At 38.4% G+C, this 23,497-nt stretch overlaps 1 protein-coding gene across 1 annotated transcript in view; it reads left to right on the top strand.

The window, feature by feature from the left end:
* The first annotated feature begins 3,916 nt into the window (after positions 1 to 3,916).
* The window catches only part of LOC131037024 (glucose-6-phosphate 1-dehydrogenase, chloroplastic), an 87,140-nt gene continuing 67,559 nt past the window's right edge, over positions 3,917 to 23,497 (top strand). Inside the window, exons 1-2 of the mRNA XM_057969060.2 lie at positions 3,917 to 4,273; positions 4,360 to 4,604. Of these exons, the coding sequence (XP_057825043.1) occupies positions 4,087 to 4,273; positions 4,360 to 4,604 (432 nt within the window). The 5' untranslated portion in view covers positions 3,917 to 4,086. The remainder of the gene's footprint in view (positions 4,274 to 4,359; positions 4,605 to 23,497) is intronic.

The following is a 23,497-nucleotide window of genomic DNA, read 5'->3' as shown; positions in this document are numbered from 1 at the left end:
CTGATCGCTCCTCCTCCATGCTATTTTACCTCATGTATATCAAAATTTAGTATGCTTTTAGAGTGGAGATTTTTTTTTCCTTGTAGAAAGGAATTTTATAGTTTTTTCTCACTACTCATTGATAATAATGTTTCACTTTTTTCTAAAGCTTCCATTTACTCTAATTTTATGTTACAAATTCAGTTTCAAACTAGTAAAGTGGCGTTGAAGGTGACTCACCTTTAAGAGATTTAAATACACGAGGCAATGCCTCGTGTATTGTTGCCAGGGTGCTCCTAGACAATTCTGTCTCTTGTGACCCTTCTCTACCTCATGATTGATGTTGAGGTTGAAGTTTCTTAGCCCAATTCTCTTGGTCCTATAGGTTTCAACTCCTTGTCGTCACTCTAGTTGTAGGAGTAGTTCAACTAGATGTCGCTTTGCCTCACATCCTCCAAGAGGTACCACCTCTAGGTGGCCCTTGGGTAGTGTGGGGCCATCAACTAATGGTGGTGGTTGGTCGGTACTTAAGTCTTCAAAGTGGTTCCCTCGACTAGTCTTGGCTATTTATTTGGCACAAAATGAAGACATAGATAAGAAGGAAGTAGAGGATAAAACTAATGAGGGGTGGTCCATTTCTAATGTCACCTCAAACCCTGTTGATGTATGATATAAACAGAATGACCAAGACCCCTCGTCGCCTCCCACTAGTATTGCTCTTGTCACTTAGTGACTTTTTTGTTGTTATCGTTAGCTTTCCAATCATTGCTTGTGTGAACTTTGGGGTAATGACCTCATGTCCACCCACCCTTTTTTGTGAATGCGTGTATTTAACTTTTAATAAAACCAGACACACTTATTCATTACAAAATAATTTAAATAAAAAATTATATTAAATTTTTAATTATTTGTATTACGCCGAAGGCGTTACCTTATTTGAGATGGACGACCTCAACTTCAAAATCAATCTAGTCTACGTTTCCCATAAACGTGTAAGATGATTGGAATGTTTTTAGCCATCAAATCTTACTTTGTTTTCTGAGTAATCAATTTTTTCCTTCCTGTTTTGACTGTTTGTTTACTTTTTCCCGTCCTCACCATTTTCTTGCTTGCCATTTTACATTTGCCATAATGCTGAAAGTACAAATTATATTCCGGCAATGAAAAGATACAATAGTTTTGCAACTTGCATAATATTTGCTATTTATTGATTTATATTATGCATTATATTAATTTTTTATGTTTTATAATACTAAATAATAATTTTTTAGGTTTTTAAAATGTCTTTGGTCATCGTTTAGACAATGATACTATCTCAATGCTAATTGCCTCTACTGGAAATATAGGCACTAAATAAAACGCATTTAATGTATGTGTACAATTTTAACAAGGATTCTAGAGGTGACTCTAATTTGGCAAGGTTTCTTAAAAAATAGAGCATCTCCTTGAGTTGAGTAGTTCTATTTGTTATTATTCCCATGTTTTCTTTTTTTGGTAAGTTTTGATAATTGCTTCCTTGATCGAGGGTTTTAGTCAATGGAATTATATATCAATTCTATATGTAAAATGTGTATTTGATTTTTTATTATTACTTATATAATTTTTTTTTAATTTATTATTAACTTTAAAAATTAGTTTTACTTTTTATTTATAATTATTATTTCTATTATTATTTAGATTTTGATGTATTTTAATTTTGTATTTAATTTACAATCTTTTAAATTTATTTTAGTTAATTGTTTATTAATTTAATAAATTTATTATTATTATTTTTATTAACATTTAGATTTTAATATATTTTGACTTCAAATTTTAATGTTGAATTTGGATTTAAGTTTGAATTAATTTTTTTAATGAGTTGTGTTCTTTTTATTAAATTGAAAATAATAATTAAATGTTATTATAATAAATATAATAACTCTCTCCCTTTCTCTTTGTCTCTTCCACTTTGGAAGTAGATAAACATTACACTGCACTATCTCTCCACCATTTTGGATGTCCATTTGATCATATATAATATTGAATTGAGACATTTCCACATGATTGACAATAAATTTGGGTAGCGGTGCAAATTGATTCTCGCAAGTAAGTCTATCTCAATCCAACTATCATGTACCCCACCTAGATAGAAGCGATTATCAAATTTCATTTAGATATGTTATGTTGGGTGCTAGAATGAATGGCCTTATCAAGATCAATGGACTAAGTCTATTTCAACATTGATCAAATACGCTTGCTTGCATTCTCATATTAACTAGGATTTTTTTGTAGAAAGGGTAGTATAGATATAACATCGACAAAATATATCAGTGTCTTGATGATTTGAAATAATCGGTGAAAAAAGAAGGTAAAAAATAAAATAGCAAAAAAACTAATGAATAATAATCCATTGGCTTTAGACATTATAATAATCTTACACGTCTCTCCACAAACATAGACCATCAATTTGCATTGTCAGTTGATTTAATTCGTATAGGGAATGCAATACATTCCCATATAAGAATGTTGGAAAAATTTAGCATAATTATCACATTATAAATAATATTTCCTCTCTCTCTCTCTCTCTCTCTCTCTACCTCTTTATTTCTTGAACTCTTTATCTCCCTCTTGCTCCTCTATATCTCTCTCTTGCTCCTCTATATCTCTTTCTATCCATCTCTCTCTTTCTCTCTCCATCTCTATTTGTTTATCTCTACTTCTCTTTGTTTTGTTCTCTATCTATCTCTCTCTACCTCTCCCCCTCTCTCTATCTCCCTATATATCTATCTCACCATCTATATCTATCTATTTATTCCCCCCCCCCTCTCTCTCTCTCTCTCTCTCTCTCTCTCTCTCTCTCTCTCTCTCTCTCTCTCTCTCTCTCTCTCTCTCTCTCTCTCTCTCTCTCTCTCTATCTATTACTTTCCCTCTTCCTCTCCACTTTATCGTCATCTCTACCTCTATCTTCCTCTATCCACCTCTATCTCTAAACATGTTGCCCTTTTTATGCATCCATCACTCTCCCTCCCTCTCACTCGCCCTTTTCCTAGGCCTTTATATCTATATCTCTTTACCTCTCTATCTCTTCCATATATTTCTTCACCCATCTCTCCGTCTATCTTTACCTTGTTATCTCTCCATCTCTCTACCCCCACATCTCTCCCTCTCCCCCCCTCTCTCCATAACACTTCTTGTATATATCTTTATCTTTCAATCTCTCCTCTATCCCTCTCTCCTCTCCATATCCCTCTCCTAAATCTCTATCTCTATCCTTATCTCTGCACCCCTCTCTCTTGCTCTTCCTCCCTCCATCTTTCCCTCTTTCTATTCCTATACATCTCTCTCTCTCTCTCTCTCTCTCTCTCTCTCTCTCTCTCTCTCTCTCTCTCTCTATTGCAAACATAACACGAGCCTTTCGGTAATGGAACCTATTTATTTCTAATTTAGAGGTTTTGTTTTAGTCATGTTTGAATCCTTGCAAGTGGATACATGATTGATTTGAAATTATCACTTCTCCATTGAGATCTTTGTTACCTAAAAAAATAAAAAATTGATATATTTACTATCAATTGATCTCATGTACTACACAAATATATACAAAAACTAGTCAATTTTTTTTTTAATTGACTTTTCATACCTCTTCAACATACCCATTGTACACCAAAATACAATTGCTAGTTTCATAATAAAGAGGTATAGCTCCTCCAAACAAAAGTCATTAAAACATCATACTAAAGACGATCAACAAAATAAAATTCACTCTTCAAAACCACCTATTAGGATGGCAAAAGGATTGGACCCTTCCATTGAAAATACATGATATTAAAAACCTAACTAATGACGTTGTTACCTTGTATTTAACGGAAACCATAAAAAAGCTCGTGGAAAAATGGGGAAGTCAACATAAGCACGAGAACAAGCCGTTTGCTTTTATTATTCAAACTAACTCAGTTGGCATCTTACGCCTTTGTCCTTATTCCACACCATCGGTAGGGGTCGATATTTACAATGCTTACAAACCTCGTTTTGTTTCTGAACATCCTCTTGTTTCAATCCTACAATGCGCAAACAGTATAGTTCTCCATTTCTTTGCTCATATTGATATTGTTTATATCTGCGCTGTGGGCAATGGAGACCTGCATAGTAAAATCTCCATGCTTTCCATCATCAGCTCAGTTATCCACCAAACTAAGCCTTAGGAAGAAATCATTACAGAAGGTCTTGTCTTTTAGATTCATAGAATCTCTTAATGCTAAAAAACTTCAGGGCAATTCCTCAAATGGGCAGATTCTTAGAGCAGTGCCAATGCAGGATGGTAATTCTTACTATACCCTTTTCTGTTAGCCACCTCTGTCTCTGTTTTGGGTACCCATATGACTATGAGTTAGTTGATTTGCACAGGTTTGGCTTCAGCTGTTACTGTTGCAACACCCACAAAGGCAGAGAAACAGAAGTTATCTACGGCTGTGCCTATTCCCACGGGCCCCCCTTTGACACCAGTGGAGGAAGCTGGTGCCGGAGATTTGATTCAGAAGGGGGTGGATCCCACTGTGAGTATCACTGTGGTGGGAGCTTCAGGAGACCTTGCCAAAAAGAAAATATTTCCTGCGCTCTTTGCTCTCTATTATGAAGATTGTCTTCCTAAGGTACTCAAGTTTGCCTTCATCTATTATATGCTCTTAACTTCTTTCTTTAAGAGGTAGCCAACGTCGAAAAGAAAATCATGATAGCAAAACTAGAACTGACTCTCACAATTTGAATTAATCTACCCCGAGATACCTTGGTGAAACAAAATCATTTAGGCATGTAAAATAAATTAGATGGGGAGTCACAGAGAATGGAGTGAAGTCCAACTGGTGGATATTGCTGAGTCTATCATAGGTTCCATTACTAGGATGTAGGGCATAGCAGATAAGGCCGGGCTTGCGCCCTGAGCAAATTTGGCTGACCTTGGCACTAAGCTAATGAAGACGATCATTCCTGCACCTGATACAAATGGACCACTTGTTCTTCAACCAAAAAGATGGTAGGAGAGCGGTTATCCATCCACCCTTGTACTACTCCAATCGAAAGTAAAGGAGGAGATCGGTTATACATCTACGCTTGTACTCCAATCGAAAGTAAAGGAGACTGATTATCGATCTACCCTTGTACTCGGATCGAAAGTAAAGGACGAGACTGATTGTCCATCCACCCTTGTTCTCCTATCAATTTTAGTGAAGGAGACTGCTTATTTATGCTCCTCTGTCACCAATCGAAAACAAAGGGTACCGAATATCTATTCACCCTTGTCTCCAATCAAGGGTAAACGAAGGGACTGAATATCATCTGAGAGCAACTGGTTCTCTGTTTACAATAAAAAAATTAACATTCAAGGCAACAACATTCGGTTCAAAGTTCAAACAGCTATTTCTAGCATTTTCTACCATCCAAATCCCATATATTTCTGAAGCCTTGAAAGTTTCTATAGAAGATGAAACCTTGCGAAGATCTCAAAATTCATTTCGGAATTCCTTTGATTTTGAAATCAGAAGTACTGCAAATTATCTGTATAATAGTCGAAGGGTCCTTAATAAGAGCAACATTCTTTTTTGACAGCAACTAATACTCTTAAAGCTGACAAACTAAATTATTAGTAATAGAGTATGATCTGAAATGTTGATGGAAAACCATTTGCGCAGTCAAATCCAGAAGCTTTCTAAATTCAATATGGACTGTAGGAATTTAATGTCTTTAATAGCTCTAAGCCTCTAACAATTCATTTTACTAATAGTCCCTGCCTCGTCACATCAACAATCCTCAAGCCTCCTTGTTTTACATCTTATGCACAAATATCCCATGAGACCAGGGCTAATCATCCCCTGTTGTGAACTCTACTACAATCGTCCAAAGGTAATTCCAAAGGAGTTTTTCCAGCTTGTGATTATATGTGTCACAAGGAACCGGCAAGAAGAATAATGTGCATTTCCAGAAGACATTTTTGGATTTTATCGTCAATCGTGGTATACCCCACTGCCATGTATTGTTGGCGGAGAAAGTGATTTCAAGTTGAATCCTAGGTTATCATACTGTATCTCCATTTCAATCTACTTTGAGTTATATTTATTCTAGCTTGGAATAGCTTTGAAACTATTGATCTAGAAAGTAGTTTTTTTTGGCTAATATTGGCACCTGAATCTATAAAAAGACACCTTCAAACTTCCCATTGTGGATATTGTTTTTATATTAACTTTTGAAGAGAGAGTCAAAGTTTCTAGTGACAATTACAACTTTGGGTTTCTGTTACTGTTTTTCATGGAAAGAAATTTATTCCCATTTTAGTTACTCATTTTGTGGGTTCTTTTGTTGTGTTCTTGCTCAAGGAACGCGTTTCCTCACATGGTTTGGAACATTTGCATTTCAGCAGGCCTTTTTGGGCAATTGACAGGCTTTTTAAAGCCGTTTCTGGCAACTTTGGAATAAATTTATATCATTTATACATGCATGTATCATCATGATCCATGATAATTGTATATATGATGTCTCAGCTTTTAGGTCAATTTTTTTGAAACAGATTCTTGTAGAAACCTGCCAAATTCTATTTCCTATCATTTTACCATTTTCATTGTTTCTTAATTCTTATGCAGTCACTCATTGTGGTAAAAGTTAACCATAGTAAACTAGTTCCCCTGAACTGATTTTGAACTTTGCTAGCCAGTATTAAGCAGTCTAATGTTTCAACAACTAATAAATAGAACAGAGGTGCTAATGGGGATTCTGGATGGGCAGATCCCTTGAGCTGAACAAAGTACAATGAAAATTTACTAGAACCTTGATAGAGATGTCAGTAAATGCTAAATAGGCTATTCACAGCAGATCTTAACTTGCAGCATAGCTCAAATAAAATCCTACTTAGGCCTATCATAAGCTTTATCAAAATGCCTTGAGAAAAGGCTCTCCCTTGATTTCTTGGTTGATTCATTAGCTTGGCATGTAGAAATAAGATTCTTTTCTCAACAAGCCTTTTTGAATAGCCTTTACAATCATAACCATCTTTTTAGCTTGCTATTTAGAACTTTAATGATACTTTTAACAGTCAATATTCAGAAGAGTATTTGGATGCCATCCTCCTATCAAGTGAATTATAATACTATTAAAGCTTTTAGGAATTATTTTAATAATCCATACATTAGGCTGTGCTGCCAAGGACTACGTGGCTAAGACACATTCATTTTTTGGAAAGATCCAAATTAATCCTTCATTTCTTAAATAGGAACTCATATTCCTCAAAGGATAGTGAGCTTTCAAGCTCTTTGCTATGGAACTGTAATATAATATATCTCCAGTAGAAATTTCAGCTTGATTAAGTTTAGACTTAGAGTGGTAAAGATTGTGGGAAAGGGATTTTGGAAACCTGCTTTGATTTTCTCAGGATCTTCCTGATGCTGGTCCCTCGTCTGCTCCCGACTCTGATTCCAATCAAAGCCTTGGCCCCTACTCCCTTCCCTCTTTCTTACTCTTGCTATCTCACTCAAAGCACATGATATTTCTTTCATGGCAGTATTTTATTATTCTATGGCATTGTAAATATTGATGTATCTAGGGTTTATCTTTCTATTTTGGGGTTCTTTTGCTTCCGAGGTTTGTGTCTAGTGTGTTGGTAGATTTTAATTCGTAGTTGTTGGAGCACTTTTTGCAGTCCCAATTGGCTGTTGTAATTTGCTCCACCCTGGAGACTCAATGATTTACTTTGGCCCATTTGTGGAAATTAATGCAATTTGTTTCTTTATATTTGTGAGAAATGAGAAGTAAAAAACTGCTTAGAAGATTAATCCCCTGGTTAAAATCCAAATCATTTTTGTTCTGATTCTCACTCCTCTTTCATCAATTCCTCTTTAGAGAACAATCTTTTCTGCAGTTGAAGTAGAGGGTTAGAACATTTCTTAGAATTGTACTCTTGAGAGATCTTTCTGGGGTCATCCACATTAGAAGTTCTCTCTTTTGTATTAGTCTCTTTGGATCATTTGACCATTGCTGTTTGGAGACATGCGACATCTTGGGTATTGGTATGGGGACTTGGATGAAGACTTTTTATATTCAATAACAAGAGATATGTAATGGGGTTACTTGGAGTCAACACTTACAAAGTTAAGATTTTTTGTACATTTATGTTAAATATATAGACTATAGTTTATTAGCACAAGCTATTACCTTCATTACCCTGATAACTTGAAATATGAAAATATCTATAAATTAGGTCATTAAAACAAGTATAAATGGCACATGTTTTTGTCAATTTCAGCCCCATTTAAGCCATCAGAATTGCTTGAAAGACACAAAAAATTAATCAAACAAGTTTGAGCATAATTAAACTAGCAGTAAAAAGGAGGCTTTGGTCATATGTAAGTCAAGTTCAGGTACATACATGTCATCACAATTACCTGACAAAAACAGGCAGTCAATCCAACAAAATTGATTTTACTTATTATTTTAACTAGCATGAAAAAGTAGAACTTATTTACAAATATCTAGTCCAATTCAGTCTAATAAATTTCATCATCATTATTTAACAGAAACACGAAATCTGTCAAATGAACTCAGGCTTCATTTAGACAGCAGAAGGAAGTAAGCCTTGGTCATATAAATGTAGGTCAGCCCATATACCAAGATACTGGTACATGTGCTGAGATTCCCTGATTTTTTTGGTACCTTGGGTATATAAACTTAATTAACCATAATGTCAATTTTATATGTATAGTATGAATAAAAAATATAACAAAATAGTATTGATAATTAACTCCACATAATAGAAGAACTTGGGATGTACCTGGACAGGTGTTCTGTGTTTGTCCAGAACCCTGCTTGGACAGGGGTCTCTAGGGAAGTTCCTGCTACTATAATGTATCCCACTCCTATTTCAATTAATCAATAGAGCTTCTGCGCAGATTGACATCACAAGGCATCTTATTTTTTTCTCTTATTATGCAGAGAGGTGTAACCTACAGTGGCAGCAGAGGAAGAAGCCTCCAATGTCGAGACTATGAATGATAAACTTTTCTAGCCTATTTTTTATCTTTTAAATATGAAGGCATCAAATTTAAAATATTTATTAATGCCTATGCATAAAACTATTATATAACACCAATTTGGGATTTGATTAGTAAGTTTCTTCTAAAAAGAATATTTTATGTTTTCTAGCAAAAGTTGAAAAAACAGATGCCTTAACATTCTTTTTATTTATTTCAGTTGACTCTTGTCAACCTGTTACTAGCACTTGAGGGAAAAACAATGCAATTTATATGAAAAAATTAAGAATCTTCTAGAGGAAGCTTCCATATTTTTTAGGGGTGCTTTTGGGAGACCTATAAAATTCTAGGAAAGGGCACCTTGAGTTTCCTAATGTCTGGAGACATCCACAGACGTTTCATTGTGACAGGAATATGTTTCTAATGCTATAGATGAATAACAATTGTCTGTGTAAATTTTTCAGGTAGCTATGCATTTATGGTAAGTCCCAAAAAGTTGAATTTTGCTACTTCTTGCCATATAATCCACTTCTTAATTTAGGATTTGAGTATAAGCTGCTATACTGCTGCAAAAGCTCGCTACAATCTTTGGAAGCTAGATATGGAATTTACAGCTTGAATAAAGTTTTAAATTTATCTAGCAGAGCAAATAAATTTTAATATATAATAATCAAGAATTGATAAAATTTTGGATTTATCTAGCTGAGCAAATAAATTCAGACAGGTTGTATATACAGTACAGTCAGGAGTTGATTTCTAAAAACTTCAAGACTTTATTTGAAGAACTAAAGCAATGAATTTATCAAAGTATCCTTGGAATCTATTGAGCCTGGCAAGAATTTTAGAATCCCTTGCTGCTTCTTTGTCCAAGTAAACCAATTTATTCTTTCTCTATATACATTTTTCCATTTGACTGAAGCATTTGTAGAGATTTTCTATGCTGGTTCTACACCTGTCTTTACATTCCAAACAAATTTATAGAACTTAGAAGAATCCCTTCTATCTTTATCGTATTCCACCATGTTGACCTCCATTCTTCTAGGGCAAGATTATAGGCAATTTTATTCCCATAATTCTATTCTTTCCTTTATTGAGTGAGCATAGATTGCAAAAGGCCAAGAGTCTGGTCAGCTGCAAAAGATTTATGCTAGAGATGCCTGGGATCATTATTTTCCTTTTAGCAATGGTGTTGGCAGTTAGCTAGTGGGTGCTGCTATGAAGAGATTTTTTATTTTCTTTGCACATGATCAATTGACCACCCTGAGTGACCCCAGATGAATTCCATAAATACTTACAATCTAAAACCCGTGGCATTTGGTTTCTGAATATATTACATCAGGTTTGTATGACTCTCTCACAAAAAGCACATTATTTTTGTTGATGTCCAATGCACCTCATACATTCCAAGTCATTATTTTGTATAATGATTAACAAGACAGAGTTTCCCAACGCTTCAAATGCATTTGTCAACTGGATGGAATTCTTGCGATGACTGCATGCTCTGTGTTTGTTTAATTGTTGGGGATTAAGATTGGCCTCTCTCAAAGCAAAAGACCTCTGTTCATGCATTACACCTAGTTTGAAGACTAACTTTTTTCCTATCTTGGAGAGGCAAGGCACATTAAGAATCTTTTATGGACAGAATTTACCAAAACAGATTGATCTGAAGGAGACTTAAAAGAAATGTTTTTGGAATCTATTGCTTATGTACTTCCCTGGCAATTCGTTTAACTTTTCTTCCTTGGTGCTGCAAGCTTCTGTCAACATCATCCCTTGATTTGTGTAGCTTATTTTCACTTGTTCACTCCCTTACTACTGCATAAGTAGAACATTCCTGATCCTCTCTCACCATAAGTGCATCTACTTTGATGCTTTTCTTATCTTTGGGATTTTCCCTTGCTACTTTCCTTATGGGCACAAGTACCCTCCATTACTACTTGTGGTTGCTTAGCTGTTCAATTGCTCATTGAAGACTTCTGCTCGTTTTTCTTCTTTTGAATTTTCACCCATCTGACACCACTAATGGTACCGTATGTCATTATATTTAAACACATATTATTGTAGGGTTTCAGCACAAATCGAGGGGCAGAAATTACTTGAGGATTTGAGATGTCAGGCTGCTTTCCTAAATTGCAAGGGTCCCCTATTGAAAGTCAAGGTTTGTTTTGATTTTGGACACAAATACAATTATGAGAGTAACTCTACTTACTACTTTTATCTCAGGAAAATAATATATTTTTTTCAGTCTGCTTTTTGGCAGTTGGTATATATAACCTTAATTTGGTGCTCTTTGAGTCAAAGAATATGGCAAGGCACAAGATAAAATTACAAATCAAGAAGTACACACAAGATGTTTTGGGATACAATTGTACTGTTTTAACTTTTATTATATAACCAGAACTCTCATGTTTTTAATTCTTATACACTAAGTTGCCGGTTGTGGTACAGGATTGGGTACGGGTATGAGATATGGGTATGCCGATGCAGCAATTTTTTTCTTGGTATATATATATATATATGTATGCATATATATGTATGTATATATAAGTATGATACTTCATCATTGATCAATGCCAAATGCCAAAATGTTAGTGATAAAGATAAATATTAAATGCCAATAGATAGTTTAGAATTTCAATATTATGTCATATGTGCCATATAATATATATCATATATGTCTAGGGTCACAATTCAAATGAAAATCATTACAATTACAAAATTGAAATAAATACAATAAAAAATAATAATTGTCTTCAATCTTCATCTATCATCGAAAGGATCTAGATGAAGGTCATCATTTGGTTCAAGTTCAACATCTAAATGCATTGCCACTCCCACTAGGTGTATCATGTGTAAGTGTCTCCTCATCATTATCTATAATGACTCTAGCAAGCTCTGTAATAGGTGCATCCAAGTTGATACACTCAAGGGTTATGTCCCAGTGCTTCGTTGACCCTTCCTTGTAGTGTTCTTGCTTATGTGATAGAAGACGCAAATTGGAATGGACATAAACCAAGCCTTCTACTTTTTTTTGCAGCCAACCGGTAACGCTTCATTGAGCAGATAAAGGAGTATGTACTCCAATTCCGTTCAACAGAAGAGCTTGCAACCTATTGAAATTGGAGAGAAAACCAACACAACTTAAAAATAAAAAATGCAAAATAAATTAAAGAATGTTAAGTACTAAAGTCTATAATACAAATGTTAAAAAAGAAAAAATACTTGTGATAGAATTTTGATTGCAAGAGGCTGGAGGAACAAACAATCTGCACATGGAGGTACCACCATGTACGAGCATCTACAGTGTATTGGTGTTGAAGAGGAGAAATACTATGATCTTGTCTTGAGATGAACAAGCCAAACTCTTTCTTAACATTTGCCACCACTTTTGAATCTAAGAAGAGTCTTTTGAATGTTTGCTTGTACCCATTTCCAACTTGACTATCTCTATATGATGGAGTTCTTGGCAAAGCTAGTATTTGTGAACTATAGTTTTTGGGAGATAATGCATATGCAAGGAGGTGCAATGGTATGTTCACTTTGTTCCAGTGATGATGAGTGGTTTTTTCCACACTTTGGAAAAATGTTTTTTTGGGGTCATTATCTTTTTGTGCTATTATGACCTTTATTTTTTCTATCACGGAGAGTCAATGCCATCATCGATTTCCCCCCAAACATGGCCAATTTGTATTAGCATACCTAATCATACTCATGATAGGCCTGGTGAAATTCAAGACATTCCACACGAGCCTACCAATCATCATCCAGGATCATTGACTTGACTTGCTAGGCTCTCTTTGAATTTGATTGCTTCCAAATACTCCATTGGTTGCTAATAACCATTACACCCAATGCCTCTTGCACCTTCACAAGTCTAGAAACGATCGTGTTTGATGTAAATCTTGTCTCAGCAACGAAGGATCATGTAAAAAGTATGTTAATGACACATATAAAATATTATAGACTTATTAAAAAATAAATTAAATAATTAAATTAAATTTACCTTAAACAATATCAAATTCAAAAAAGTCTTGAAAATGCCTTGTGACATATGGTGGTTTGTAACAAACATTTGGATCTCCTCATCCTCTTGGTATATAGCTTTCACCTATTCTATTTGAGTGCCAATTGCTTGCATCACCAATTAAGGGAGTGTATGGTGCATGGTGTCCAAAAAATGTGTTCATACCTTTCCTCAACCAAAGCACCTGTAGCCCTGCAATTTCTCGCATGGTCTACAATGATTTGGACAACATTTTTCAGGACCCACCATCTGTATGGACTCAATGAGAATTTTAGAAATGAATTCTGCATCCTTGATTTGTCCCTCACAATCAACTGCCTTAAAAAACATTGCCCCTTTGGGGGACATTGCAACAACATTTATTAAAGGTCGGTTTTTGCAATCTTTCCATCCATCAAAAATAATACACTCTGTTTCAATCCAAGAATCCCCAATTGGTTTGAGTGATGTCTCTATTATTTATTTCTCTCTTGTCAATAAGGTGGTGTGCACCTTTTCATACCTAGAGCCTATGAAACCAGAAGGTGGACTATTGATTGCTGCCTCCATTTTCCACCAATATGGTGGTCCCACCAAGTTGAAAGGAAGACCATTGGTGTAAATGCAACATGCAACTATTTCCTCTTCAATGTCTCTTGCTTCATTTTGAAATGCCTTGTCCAATGGGCCTCTTTTGTGGGAAGGAGTGGGATCTTTTGTTTGGATAGAGGGTGTCTCCAAGAAAGGATGTTGGGATACCATTACTGAACTTGTAGGTATATTCATTGATTTTTTCTTTGCTAAAGGATTAGATATTATTTTTTCTCTTTTAGTCACAACATCATCTTCTTCTTGTTCTCTAATTTATGCCATAGTTTTTTCGTTCGACAATCCCTTCCCAGTTGGCCCTTAACATACTCTAATCCCTTTACCACTTATTGCATAAAAGTGATTTTTTACTTGACTATATGAGCTCTTAAATTGGACTTCACACTCCTTACAATTCCAAATGAATGCCCTACCTCCTAGAAGTTGTTCAAGCATTGTAGTATATTTCCATAAAAGAGATACTCTATCAATTTTAATTTTTCTGTTTGTTTGCATCAATACCCATTGAACTTGAACTATTGGTCATTCTTGCAATTTAATTTTCGCTGTTATAAGAAATCACAATATTTTAAATTAAAAAATAATAAAATAAATGCAACCCTACAATATGTATAAACAAAGGAAAGTTCAAAACGAACACCAAAAAACATTATAACAAATAGTGAAACTTGTTTCTTTTTTTTTCTGAAAAAAAAACTTCAAAAAACTCATCAAAACTAAAAAAAATCATCAAAAACTTGATTTTTTTTGTTAAAAGGCTAAACAATTAGTTAAAAATTTAAAATGCTTTCCTTAGATGATTAGATCTCCTTTGTGCAAGTTATCTTTGCTCCTTTGACACTCATTGATCTATCTCCTTTGTAGAAACCACTTACCCTTCAAAATGCAAAAACGAGAAAGAAATGGCTGAAGAATGTGTTATGAGAGAAAAATGATGTTTCAAATAGGTGAAATTAGGCATAAGGGGTCATTTTAGGGTTTTTTCTGCACTTTTTAATGTTTAAAAGTGTTTTTTTATTTTATTTTGGCGGTTAATACCTGCGGGATGTTCAGGAGTGCCCTGGATGCCTTGGGTTCCCTGTGGGTGTTTTTTTGCACTTTTTAATGTGTAAAAAATGTTGTATTTTTTATTTTCTTTGGCACTTAATGCTCGTGGGACGTTCGAGAGTGCCCTAGACACCTTTGATTCTTTGTGGGCATACCCACAGGGAACTTGGGGCATGTAGGGCACTCCCTAGACGTTCTTGAGTGCTCCCTCGCACGCACTTGAACTAGAATGCTCCCGGAACAAGCATGAGATTCAAAAAATGAGAAACCCACAATTGATCTTATACACATAGGTAGACCTTAGACATAGCTTTCTTGTAATACCAATAACCTAATGAAAGGCTTGTGCTTCATGAGAGGCTATTTATCGTCTATCCACTAAGAGAAGTCATGCTATTTATAGGAAAATCATGAGGGGTAGGTGAGCAACAACAAATTAGGTGTGATCTCATTAATAACCAAAGAGTAGATTATGACCATAGATCACATGTGGATAAGTACAAACTATGGTTGTAAATTAGTTGGATAAGTGCAAACCATGACCATAGATCACCTATGGATGGGTACAAACCATGACCATTGATTTTGGGGTTCATGTTAGGACAAGAAGACTATGAAACAAAAACAGCCCAAGTTAATCTTATAAACTTGATTTGGAATACATTGATAACATGCTTGGTAAGATTAAGAGAGAGTGAAAGGTAGGGAGAATTATAAGATATTACCCCCTTTCAAGTTTTTCTGTGAACTCCAAAAATACAAATAAAGAATAGTTGACTCTTTGTAGTTGGTGCAAGTTGACATTTGTTATGACTAATGGTGAATCTTATTTGATGAGACAAAGAATAATTATGTTACTGAAGTGGTCCAAGTTTGAATGGTATTTGTGTAAAAATCCACATGATTGCTCCTTGACATGTGCACAAAATTGTACATGAGAGGCAAGCACGAAACACGAACCATACAATTTGACAAGAAAAAATCCTCATTAATAATGGGGGTAAACTACATGACAAAACTGCTGAAGTTGATGCAATTCAACAAAAAGCTCAAGAATTTATAAGTGCTTCAAGCAATGAAGATTTGTTGAAAAAATGCTTGAGTCATGCATTATGTGAAGATTACATAAGGGGAGAAATGAACCCTAACACCCATGTTAGAAAGAGTGTTTTAATTCAAGACTTATTCAAGATCCCAACATCAGGCTTGATGTTTTGTGTTTTAATGGCTACTTCCAACATTTACATCTTTTTTCATTAGTGGTTTCTATTTGATCGTATTTGCCATAAAAAGTGCAAGTTTGTGTGGATTTCTTTAGTTGAGATTTCTTAAAAGAGGAATAGGATAGAGATGGAGTGATTGAGGAGGATCCACTAACAACGGTACACATGGTAACACCTAGACCATCCTCATGGCTTAGGCACTTGTGTTAACACTTCCATGGTTTGTAGTAGACTAGAGCACTTCCTAGATGCTTGTAGTAACACAAGGATCATGCATTTGTCTATAATAGATGCCCATGTGCTCTAGTAATGATGTAAGACAATCTACATATGATTGGACACTCTTGTGGTAACCATACTTTGCCAAACCTTCAACAAGGTCTAATACATCTCTAGGCCAAGCCACAAAGTCCAATTAATATTACATATCACCATACTACTTTGCGTATCACAGTTCAAGCTTTGGACAATGTAGTTGAGGTGACAATCTAGGTAGCATCCCTTAGGTTTGCACTATGCCAAGTCATCTGCAAACACATCTTTCACCCACTTGCAAATGGTCTAACTTTGCAACCATTGGGATACAATGAATCACAAATAGAAATAGTTTCCATAGGAGAATGATTCAACTTGCTTGGTGAGTCTTAAGCTTTATGGCATGTAATCTATATATGTACATATTTGTTATGGGAGATAAATGGGTAGATAGCTTTAGAAGATAGTAGGCATACATCTTTCTCAATAGTATGTGATTTGGGGCGTAGGATAGAACCCAGTGGGCAACCCAACTTAAGAGATTCAATTAGGTTATGTTGAAACAATTTATGTTAATGATAGAGTTCAAGGATGTGCAAAGAGCAATTGAACAGGGAATACAAAAATTGAGAAGACATTTGACAACCAAATTAGAATTGTAACAACAAAGTTGTTTTATGATAGTTTTGTACAAGATCTATGAGAACAAATGTGTGATTGTCATGACCTGCCTAAAACTAGGGCAAAATAGATATAAATTGTGTTGTCGGGTAATTACGTATGTGTTAATTTGTGTGTTAAAGGTCGGCGGTTAACTGACGGTTGCCGACAGTTGGCATCGGGTAACCGTGTTGACACCTATATAGCCATCCTTGTTTCCAGTTTGTGGTACAATAGTACAGGCTTGATGTTATTGGATGTACTGGCACATGTTATCAATGAGAATGCAGTATTGAGTTCATCTATTAAGCTGCATCTGTGTATATTGTCATATTCTGGTTATCTGCAATGCACTAAACACACACTCACACCCGTAGGGAAAACATCTGGCGCCATTGCCTAAATTAATCTGGAGCACGGGAATATACTACATGGCACGTGGATAATGGGACAACTATTGCTCGAAGAGACGAGCAGTAACCCTGACGAAGAGCCTGAAGAACTGTTCGAGGGAGAACTAGCACTTACGAAAGATTTCTCCTACATCCTCTAGGCGGTGATCGAAACACACATACGAAGAGAAGCCAACACCGAGGATGTTCCAGAGGGTGCTGTGTGGAGTGCGCTTGGTGTAAGCTTGACGGTAAATCGTTTGATGAGCAACTTGCCCAACCTTCTGGCACAGGCATTTTTGGCTCTTCAAAACCGTAGGGAAGACACCTATCGGGAGAACCGACGACAACAAATCCTATGGGAGTTTTACGAGCGCCAAGAAGAGGAGCGCGATGAAAGCGAGTGAGGGCTAAATAATCCCTGAACTGTGTACGGGCGAAGGAGAATAAACAAGAACACCCCCATTATAATGAGTATGTCAGTGACACACTCAGTATACGAGGGATGAATTAATAAAAGTGTTCTTTTTAATATAATGTCTTGTTCTATTTCATAAGGAGAATTTAGAATTAATGCCCAATCTGCTAAACAAGGACAAAAACAAAAAGGAATACGTAGGGGACTCTGAAGCCACCCAACGAGCATTAATTCTCGAGCAACAAGCAGAACGAAGAAGAAAGTTCAAGAGGATTGCCGAGGAAGGAAGTGGCGGAAATAGCAGCAATGGCTCTGGTGAGGGCCAAGATTCGGTGCTAATCGAAACCACTAGGAAATGATTGGGGGATTTGTCCCTCACGTTGGAGGAGATCGGTGACGGGAGTGCAGTCGATCCGTACACACCATTTAGGGGAAACGAGACGAGAAGGGAGAAGGGGACCGAAACCGAGAACATAGAGGTTAGGGATACCGGTGCGGCCGAAGGTGTCATAGGGACACAGGGGCACGATACAAGAAGCAATATGTTTGGCTCGGCGACATCCAATCCTAAAAGTCAGAGTCACGTAGTAGGAACCAATGCACCAGTTTCTGGAGGACCAACCTCTGGAGGGTTGGGTTCGGGAGGCATAGGCATAGCGCAACCAAGAAGTGTGATGGCAAACAAACAAAAATTGCCAAAGTTCGCGGGGGATGAAATGGAAGACCCTGTAGGGCATTGCCGTACATGTGAGTCTGGTCTGCCAATGGGGTGGTGGACTAGGCTGAGTGGGTGCTGCAATTTCCGGCCACACTGAGGGGAGTAGCCATTGATTGGTACTCCGACATAGATAAACAAAAGGTGACTACATGGGCTAACTTACAAAAAGAATTTCAAGCAGAGTTTTGGCTACTACGAGACGATAATAAAATTGTGGCCGAAATCTACAGTACAAAACAAGGCAAAAAGGAGACGGTCCGTGTGTATGGCCGGAGGTTGAAAGAGTTGTTGGGGAAGATGGATAGCCAGCCAACAGACGCGCTGAAGAAGAGATGGTTTGTGGAAGGATTGAGGCCTTCCCTTTGGAAAAAAATGAAGATTGTACCGCCCACATCATATAGCGATGCGTACAATAGGGCGATGGATCTGGAGAGTGAACATAAAACATCTAAAAAGAAGGACAAATCCTCGTCCGACGAAGATGACTCCTCGGAAGAAACCAGCAGCAGCGGGGAATCCAGCAAGAAGGTCCAGGCGCTCCAGAAAGACATGGAGCGAATGATGAAAGAGTTTAAAACAATGAAGGGGAGCACGAGCGAAACTGAGGAAGGCAATTTATGGTGTATTGAATGCAGAATTGACAGGCACACGAAAGGTTCTTGCCCGAAGAAGGCCTGCTATGACATTTGCCAAATAATGGGACATTCGACGAAGGAATGCCCTTATAATATGAAGACAAGGAATTGACAGATCCTCTTTACACAAGAGCACTCGTCAGCGTCCGCAGTAGCAGGCATGTCCCAACCCACCAATAACAATGCATCATCTGGCGGGTACCGGAACAACCGGCGGGGAGGAAAAAGCAATAACAATAACAACTGGAGCCGGATCTAGTACGACGCAAAAGGGCGACCAATGATCCAGTGTAGGGCCTGCAACCAGTGGGGGCACTTCGCCAGAGACTACACAACAGAAGAAACCCTGCAAAAGTTGTGTAAGTGGTGTGGACTAGGAGATCATGACAACGAAAACTGCCCAAAATCCGGGGTCAACTTACTAAACATCGAGGGAATGGGGACAGAGGAGCAGCTGTTGGCTCTCACAAGGTCGAAGATGAAGAAAGCCACCTACCTTGACCCACGTATGGAGAAATAACGAACATTGGAGGCGAAAGACCAAGTGGAGAAAGAGATGATGTCACAACAGAGGGACACCTACGAGGCGACAAGTACTTCCTGCTCGGAGGCAGAGGAAAATATTCTGAAGCAAATGTTGCAGATAGAAGTACCCATAAAAGTGAAGGACCTTCTGGAAACAATGCCTCAACTACGTACGACACTCTTGCGTTCAGTACAAATAATTGCGCAGAGTCGGATAACCCAGGGTATGGATGTCTCTGGCGGGTCGGCAATAGACCCCTTGATCCTGACATTGAACAACGGTCGACATCCAGTAGTCATGGAAATGGGCATACTCGGGACCATCCTAACGGACACCATTGTAGATGGCGGGTCTAGGGTAAATGTCCTTCCTGAAGAAACCTGGAAGAAGCTTGGCAAACCGACACTATGGGCACCAACTTTTAACTTGCTTGGCGCGGACCAACCTGGGATAAAACCCCTGGGAACGCTAATTGCACAACAAGTGATGATCGGAACACAACCATTTGTCCTGGATTTTGTGGTGATCCCACTTAAGAAGGGCTACGACGCCATCTTAGGGAGAGGGTGGCTGGTCAAAGCAAAGGTGAATCACAATTGGAAGAACACCCTCTCCATGGAGAAAGATGGACGGAAGTACGTCATTGACCTCATGAACTAGGCCGTCACTGAGGAGCTCGCATCGGACTCTGATTCAGAAGACTCAAACAGATGGGAGTGGGATTCCTACGAAGGCAGAGACAAGATGGAACTAAATAATGGAGTGTTTGAACTGGACGATTGCTCAGAGGACGACATATGCTCGTTGAATGGACTCTTCCATTCGCAGATGGAGGATTATGAGTTGTTCCAGTGTAACATGCTCCAGATAGAGGAGCCAAAGGAGAACAGGTTCCCGCCAGCGTATGGATAGTACATCGAAGGGGACCCACCCGTAAATGAAGCACTGGCACACGAGTTTGACATGGCGAAACCCATTCGGTACGAGGAGCCTTCCGTAAAAGCCATGAACCTCAGTGAAGAAGTTGTGCCTAAGAATATTTTGGTAGGTGATGATTGGAGCCCTGCATTAAAAGCTACTGCATTTAAAATTTCATGGAATATAAGGACATGTTTGCATGGACCTATAAAGACTTGAAGGGCGTACCACCAGAACTATGTGTACACCGGATTCCTTTGGTACCGAGAGTTGTATCTGTACGGAAAAGGCCATACAAGATGAACAAGAATTATGCGGCAAGGGTAAATGATGAGATTGAGCGTATGCTCAAAGCGGGGATCATTTTTAAGGTGCAAACCAGCGAATGGGTATCCCCGATAGTGATATCCTTGAAGAAAGAGGCCAACCAAATCAAAATCTGTGTCGACTTCAGGTGCCTCAATGCAGTCACTAACAAGGACCCGTTCCCTATACCATTCACCGACACCATTTTGGAGGAAGTGGCCGGGCACGAAATATACTCGTTTATGGATGGATTTTCCAGGTTATAACCAGATATCCATCGCAGAGGAGGATAAGTTGAAGACAACCTTCGTGGTGGAAGATGGCGTCTATGCATATAATAGAATGCCCTTCAGCCTATGCAATGTGCCAGCAACCTTTCAAAGAATAATCCTCCACATCTTTGACAAAATGTCGGTGGGCAACTTCAAGGCTTTCTTAGACGACTGGTCAATTTACAGCACACAGGATGCACATTTAGTAGCTCTCGGGGAATGCATGGAAAGATGCAGGAGGGCGTGACTGGCACTAAATCCCAAAAAGTGCATATTCATGGTCCCCCAAGGGAAGTTACTGGGACACATTGTATGCAAGGCTGGACTGAAAACCGACCCCGACAAGGTTCGGGTGATTTTGGAAATGGAGGCACTAGCGGATGTCACTGGAGTGAAGTCCTTTCTCGGACACATCGGGTACTATAGGAGATTCATCAAGAACTTTGCTCGAGTGTCGTACCCACTGGATGAACTGACATGGAGAGGAGAACCATACGTGTGGGGAACGACGCAGGAAGAAGCATTTCAAGAACTGAAGACACGGTTGGTGGGTGCGCCAATTCTTACGTACCCGAACTGGGACAAGGAGTTCCATGTCCACGTGGACGCGTCCAACGCTGCAATCGGAGCCACACTAGCACAAGTTGGGGACCATGGACTGGACCACCCGGTTTACTTTGTGAGTTGGTTGCTGTCAAACGCCGAAAAGAACTACAACACCACAGAAAGAGAAGCCTTGGGGATGGTGTATTCAGTCTAGAAATTCTGGCACTATCTTTTGGCAACGCCATTTACATTTTATGTGGACCACCAGGCGTTGATGTACTTGGTCAACAAGCCGATCATCCAAGGATGGATCAGCCGGTGGTTACACCTGCAAGAGTTTACTTTCAATATCATTGTCCGACTCGGGAAAAGCCATGTGATCGCTGATCAATTGTCAAGGATCAGGTCTGGCAAGCCGACCGAGGGAGTCAACGAAGACTTTCCAGATGCTCATCTATTTTGAATTGCTGTCTTGCCTGCTTGGTACACCAGCGTGGGGGAGTACCTTTCAACGTCATAGTTTCCAAAGGAGATGCCGCCAAGAGAAAGAAGGAAGCTGGTGCTCCATAGCAGGACGTTTCAATTAATCAATGGCCTCTTGTATAAAATGGGACCTGACCAAGTCCTACGACGTGTTGTAGAAGAAGAGGTTCAAGGCGTCTTGAGGGAAGCACACGAAGGGGCGACAGGTGGACATAAGGGGCCGGATAAATATGCCAGGAAAATGTTGTTAGCAAGACTTTGGTGGCCGACACTCTATAACGATGCTCGGGAATGGGTGATGAGTTGTGATACGTGCCAACGGGCCGGAAGGGCACTTAAGAGGGATTTCATGCCGCTCAACCCATCGCACGAACAGTAGCTATTCAAACGATGGGGATTGGATTTCATCGGACCTCTGAAGCCAAGTAGAGCGTGCCGATGTAGGTACATTGTGGCGGCGACAGAGTACTTAACAAAGTGGGTCGAGGCATGAGCTCTCCTAGACAACTTAGCAATCAACACGACATAGTTTATCTATGAACATATCATCACCCGATATGGAATTCCTATCCAGCTGACGAGCGATCAGGGGGGCCACTTTGTAAACCACATCATCCGGCTGCTAACCACGGAGTTAAAAATTTTCCACTCCCTGTCAAGCCCCTATTACCCTCGAGCGAACGGGCAAGCCGAGGCAACCAATAAAATAATAGTTCTGTCATTTTTAAGTCGTGTGGGGTTGAAAAAGATGATTGGGAGGAATGACTACCATCGGTACTCTAGGCCTACCGCACAACGTATAAAGTGACCATCGGCCAGACCCCTTTTCAGTTGATGTACAAACAAGAAGCCGTGGTGCCAGTGGAGTTCATGGTGTTGAGTCTTCGGATTGCCATTGAGAATCGACTGGGTGACATGGAAAGCCTAAGGGAGAGGCTATATGCCTTGAACAAGCTGGACGAATGACGAATGATGGCACAATGGGCCATAAAGGCGGCCCAACAAAGACGAAAGGTTTGGCACGACAAGCATCTTAGGTGAATGAGATTTACTCCGGGGCAATGTGTTGAAATTCAATGGGCAGAACGAAATCAAACCTAGTAAATTTAAAGTACGATGGCTAGGTCCCTTCAAGGTGCGCGAGGTCAGTGCAAACGGAGCAATTAAATTGTGGACACTCGACGGGAAGGAGGTGCCGGATGCCGTAAATGGGTCGAAACTAAAATTGTATCGCGAGAGGCAGTCGAAGGACCCCACCGGATGAGTAAGTTAAAAAATAAAAAATAAAAAATAAAAACGAACCGTACATTTGTACAGAAAAGCCATTATATTGGAAAAAAAGGGTTGTGCTTACAAAGATAAGTCCGTACTATTAATCTGTACGACATTTTGGGGGGGGGGGGATCTGTACAAATCAGTACAACACACATGGACAAGAGCATTCCGTACATACGGTGGAGAAAAGAAATTTGCACATTATGAAATATAAATTCCGTACAGTAGTAAATCAAATTCAGCACATC

This window comes from Cryptomeria japonica, chromosome 8, assembly GCF_030272615.1.
Source record: "Cryptomeria japonica chromosome 8, Sugi_1.0, whole genome shotgun sequence".
Lineage (NCBI taxonomy): Eukaryota > Viridiplantae > Streptophyta > Pinopsida > Cupressales > Cupressaceae > Cryptomeria > Cryptomeria japonica.
Note: the sequence above shows the minus strand (reverse complement) of the source record. Positions and strands in the feature narration are given on the sequence as shown.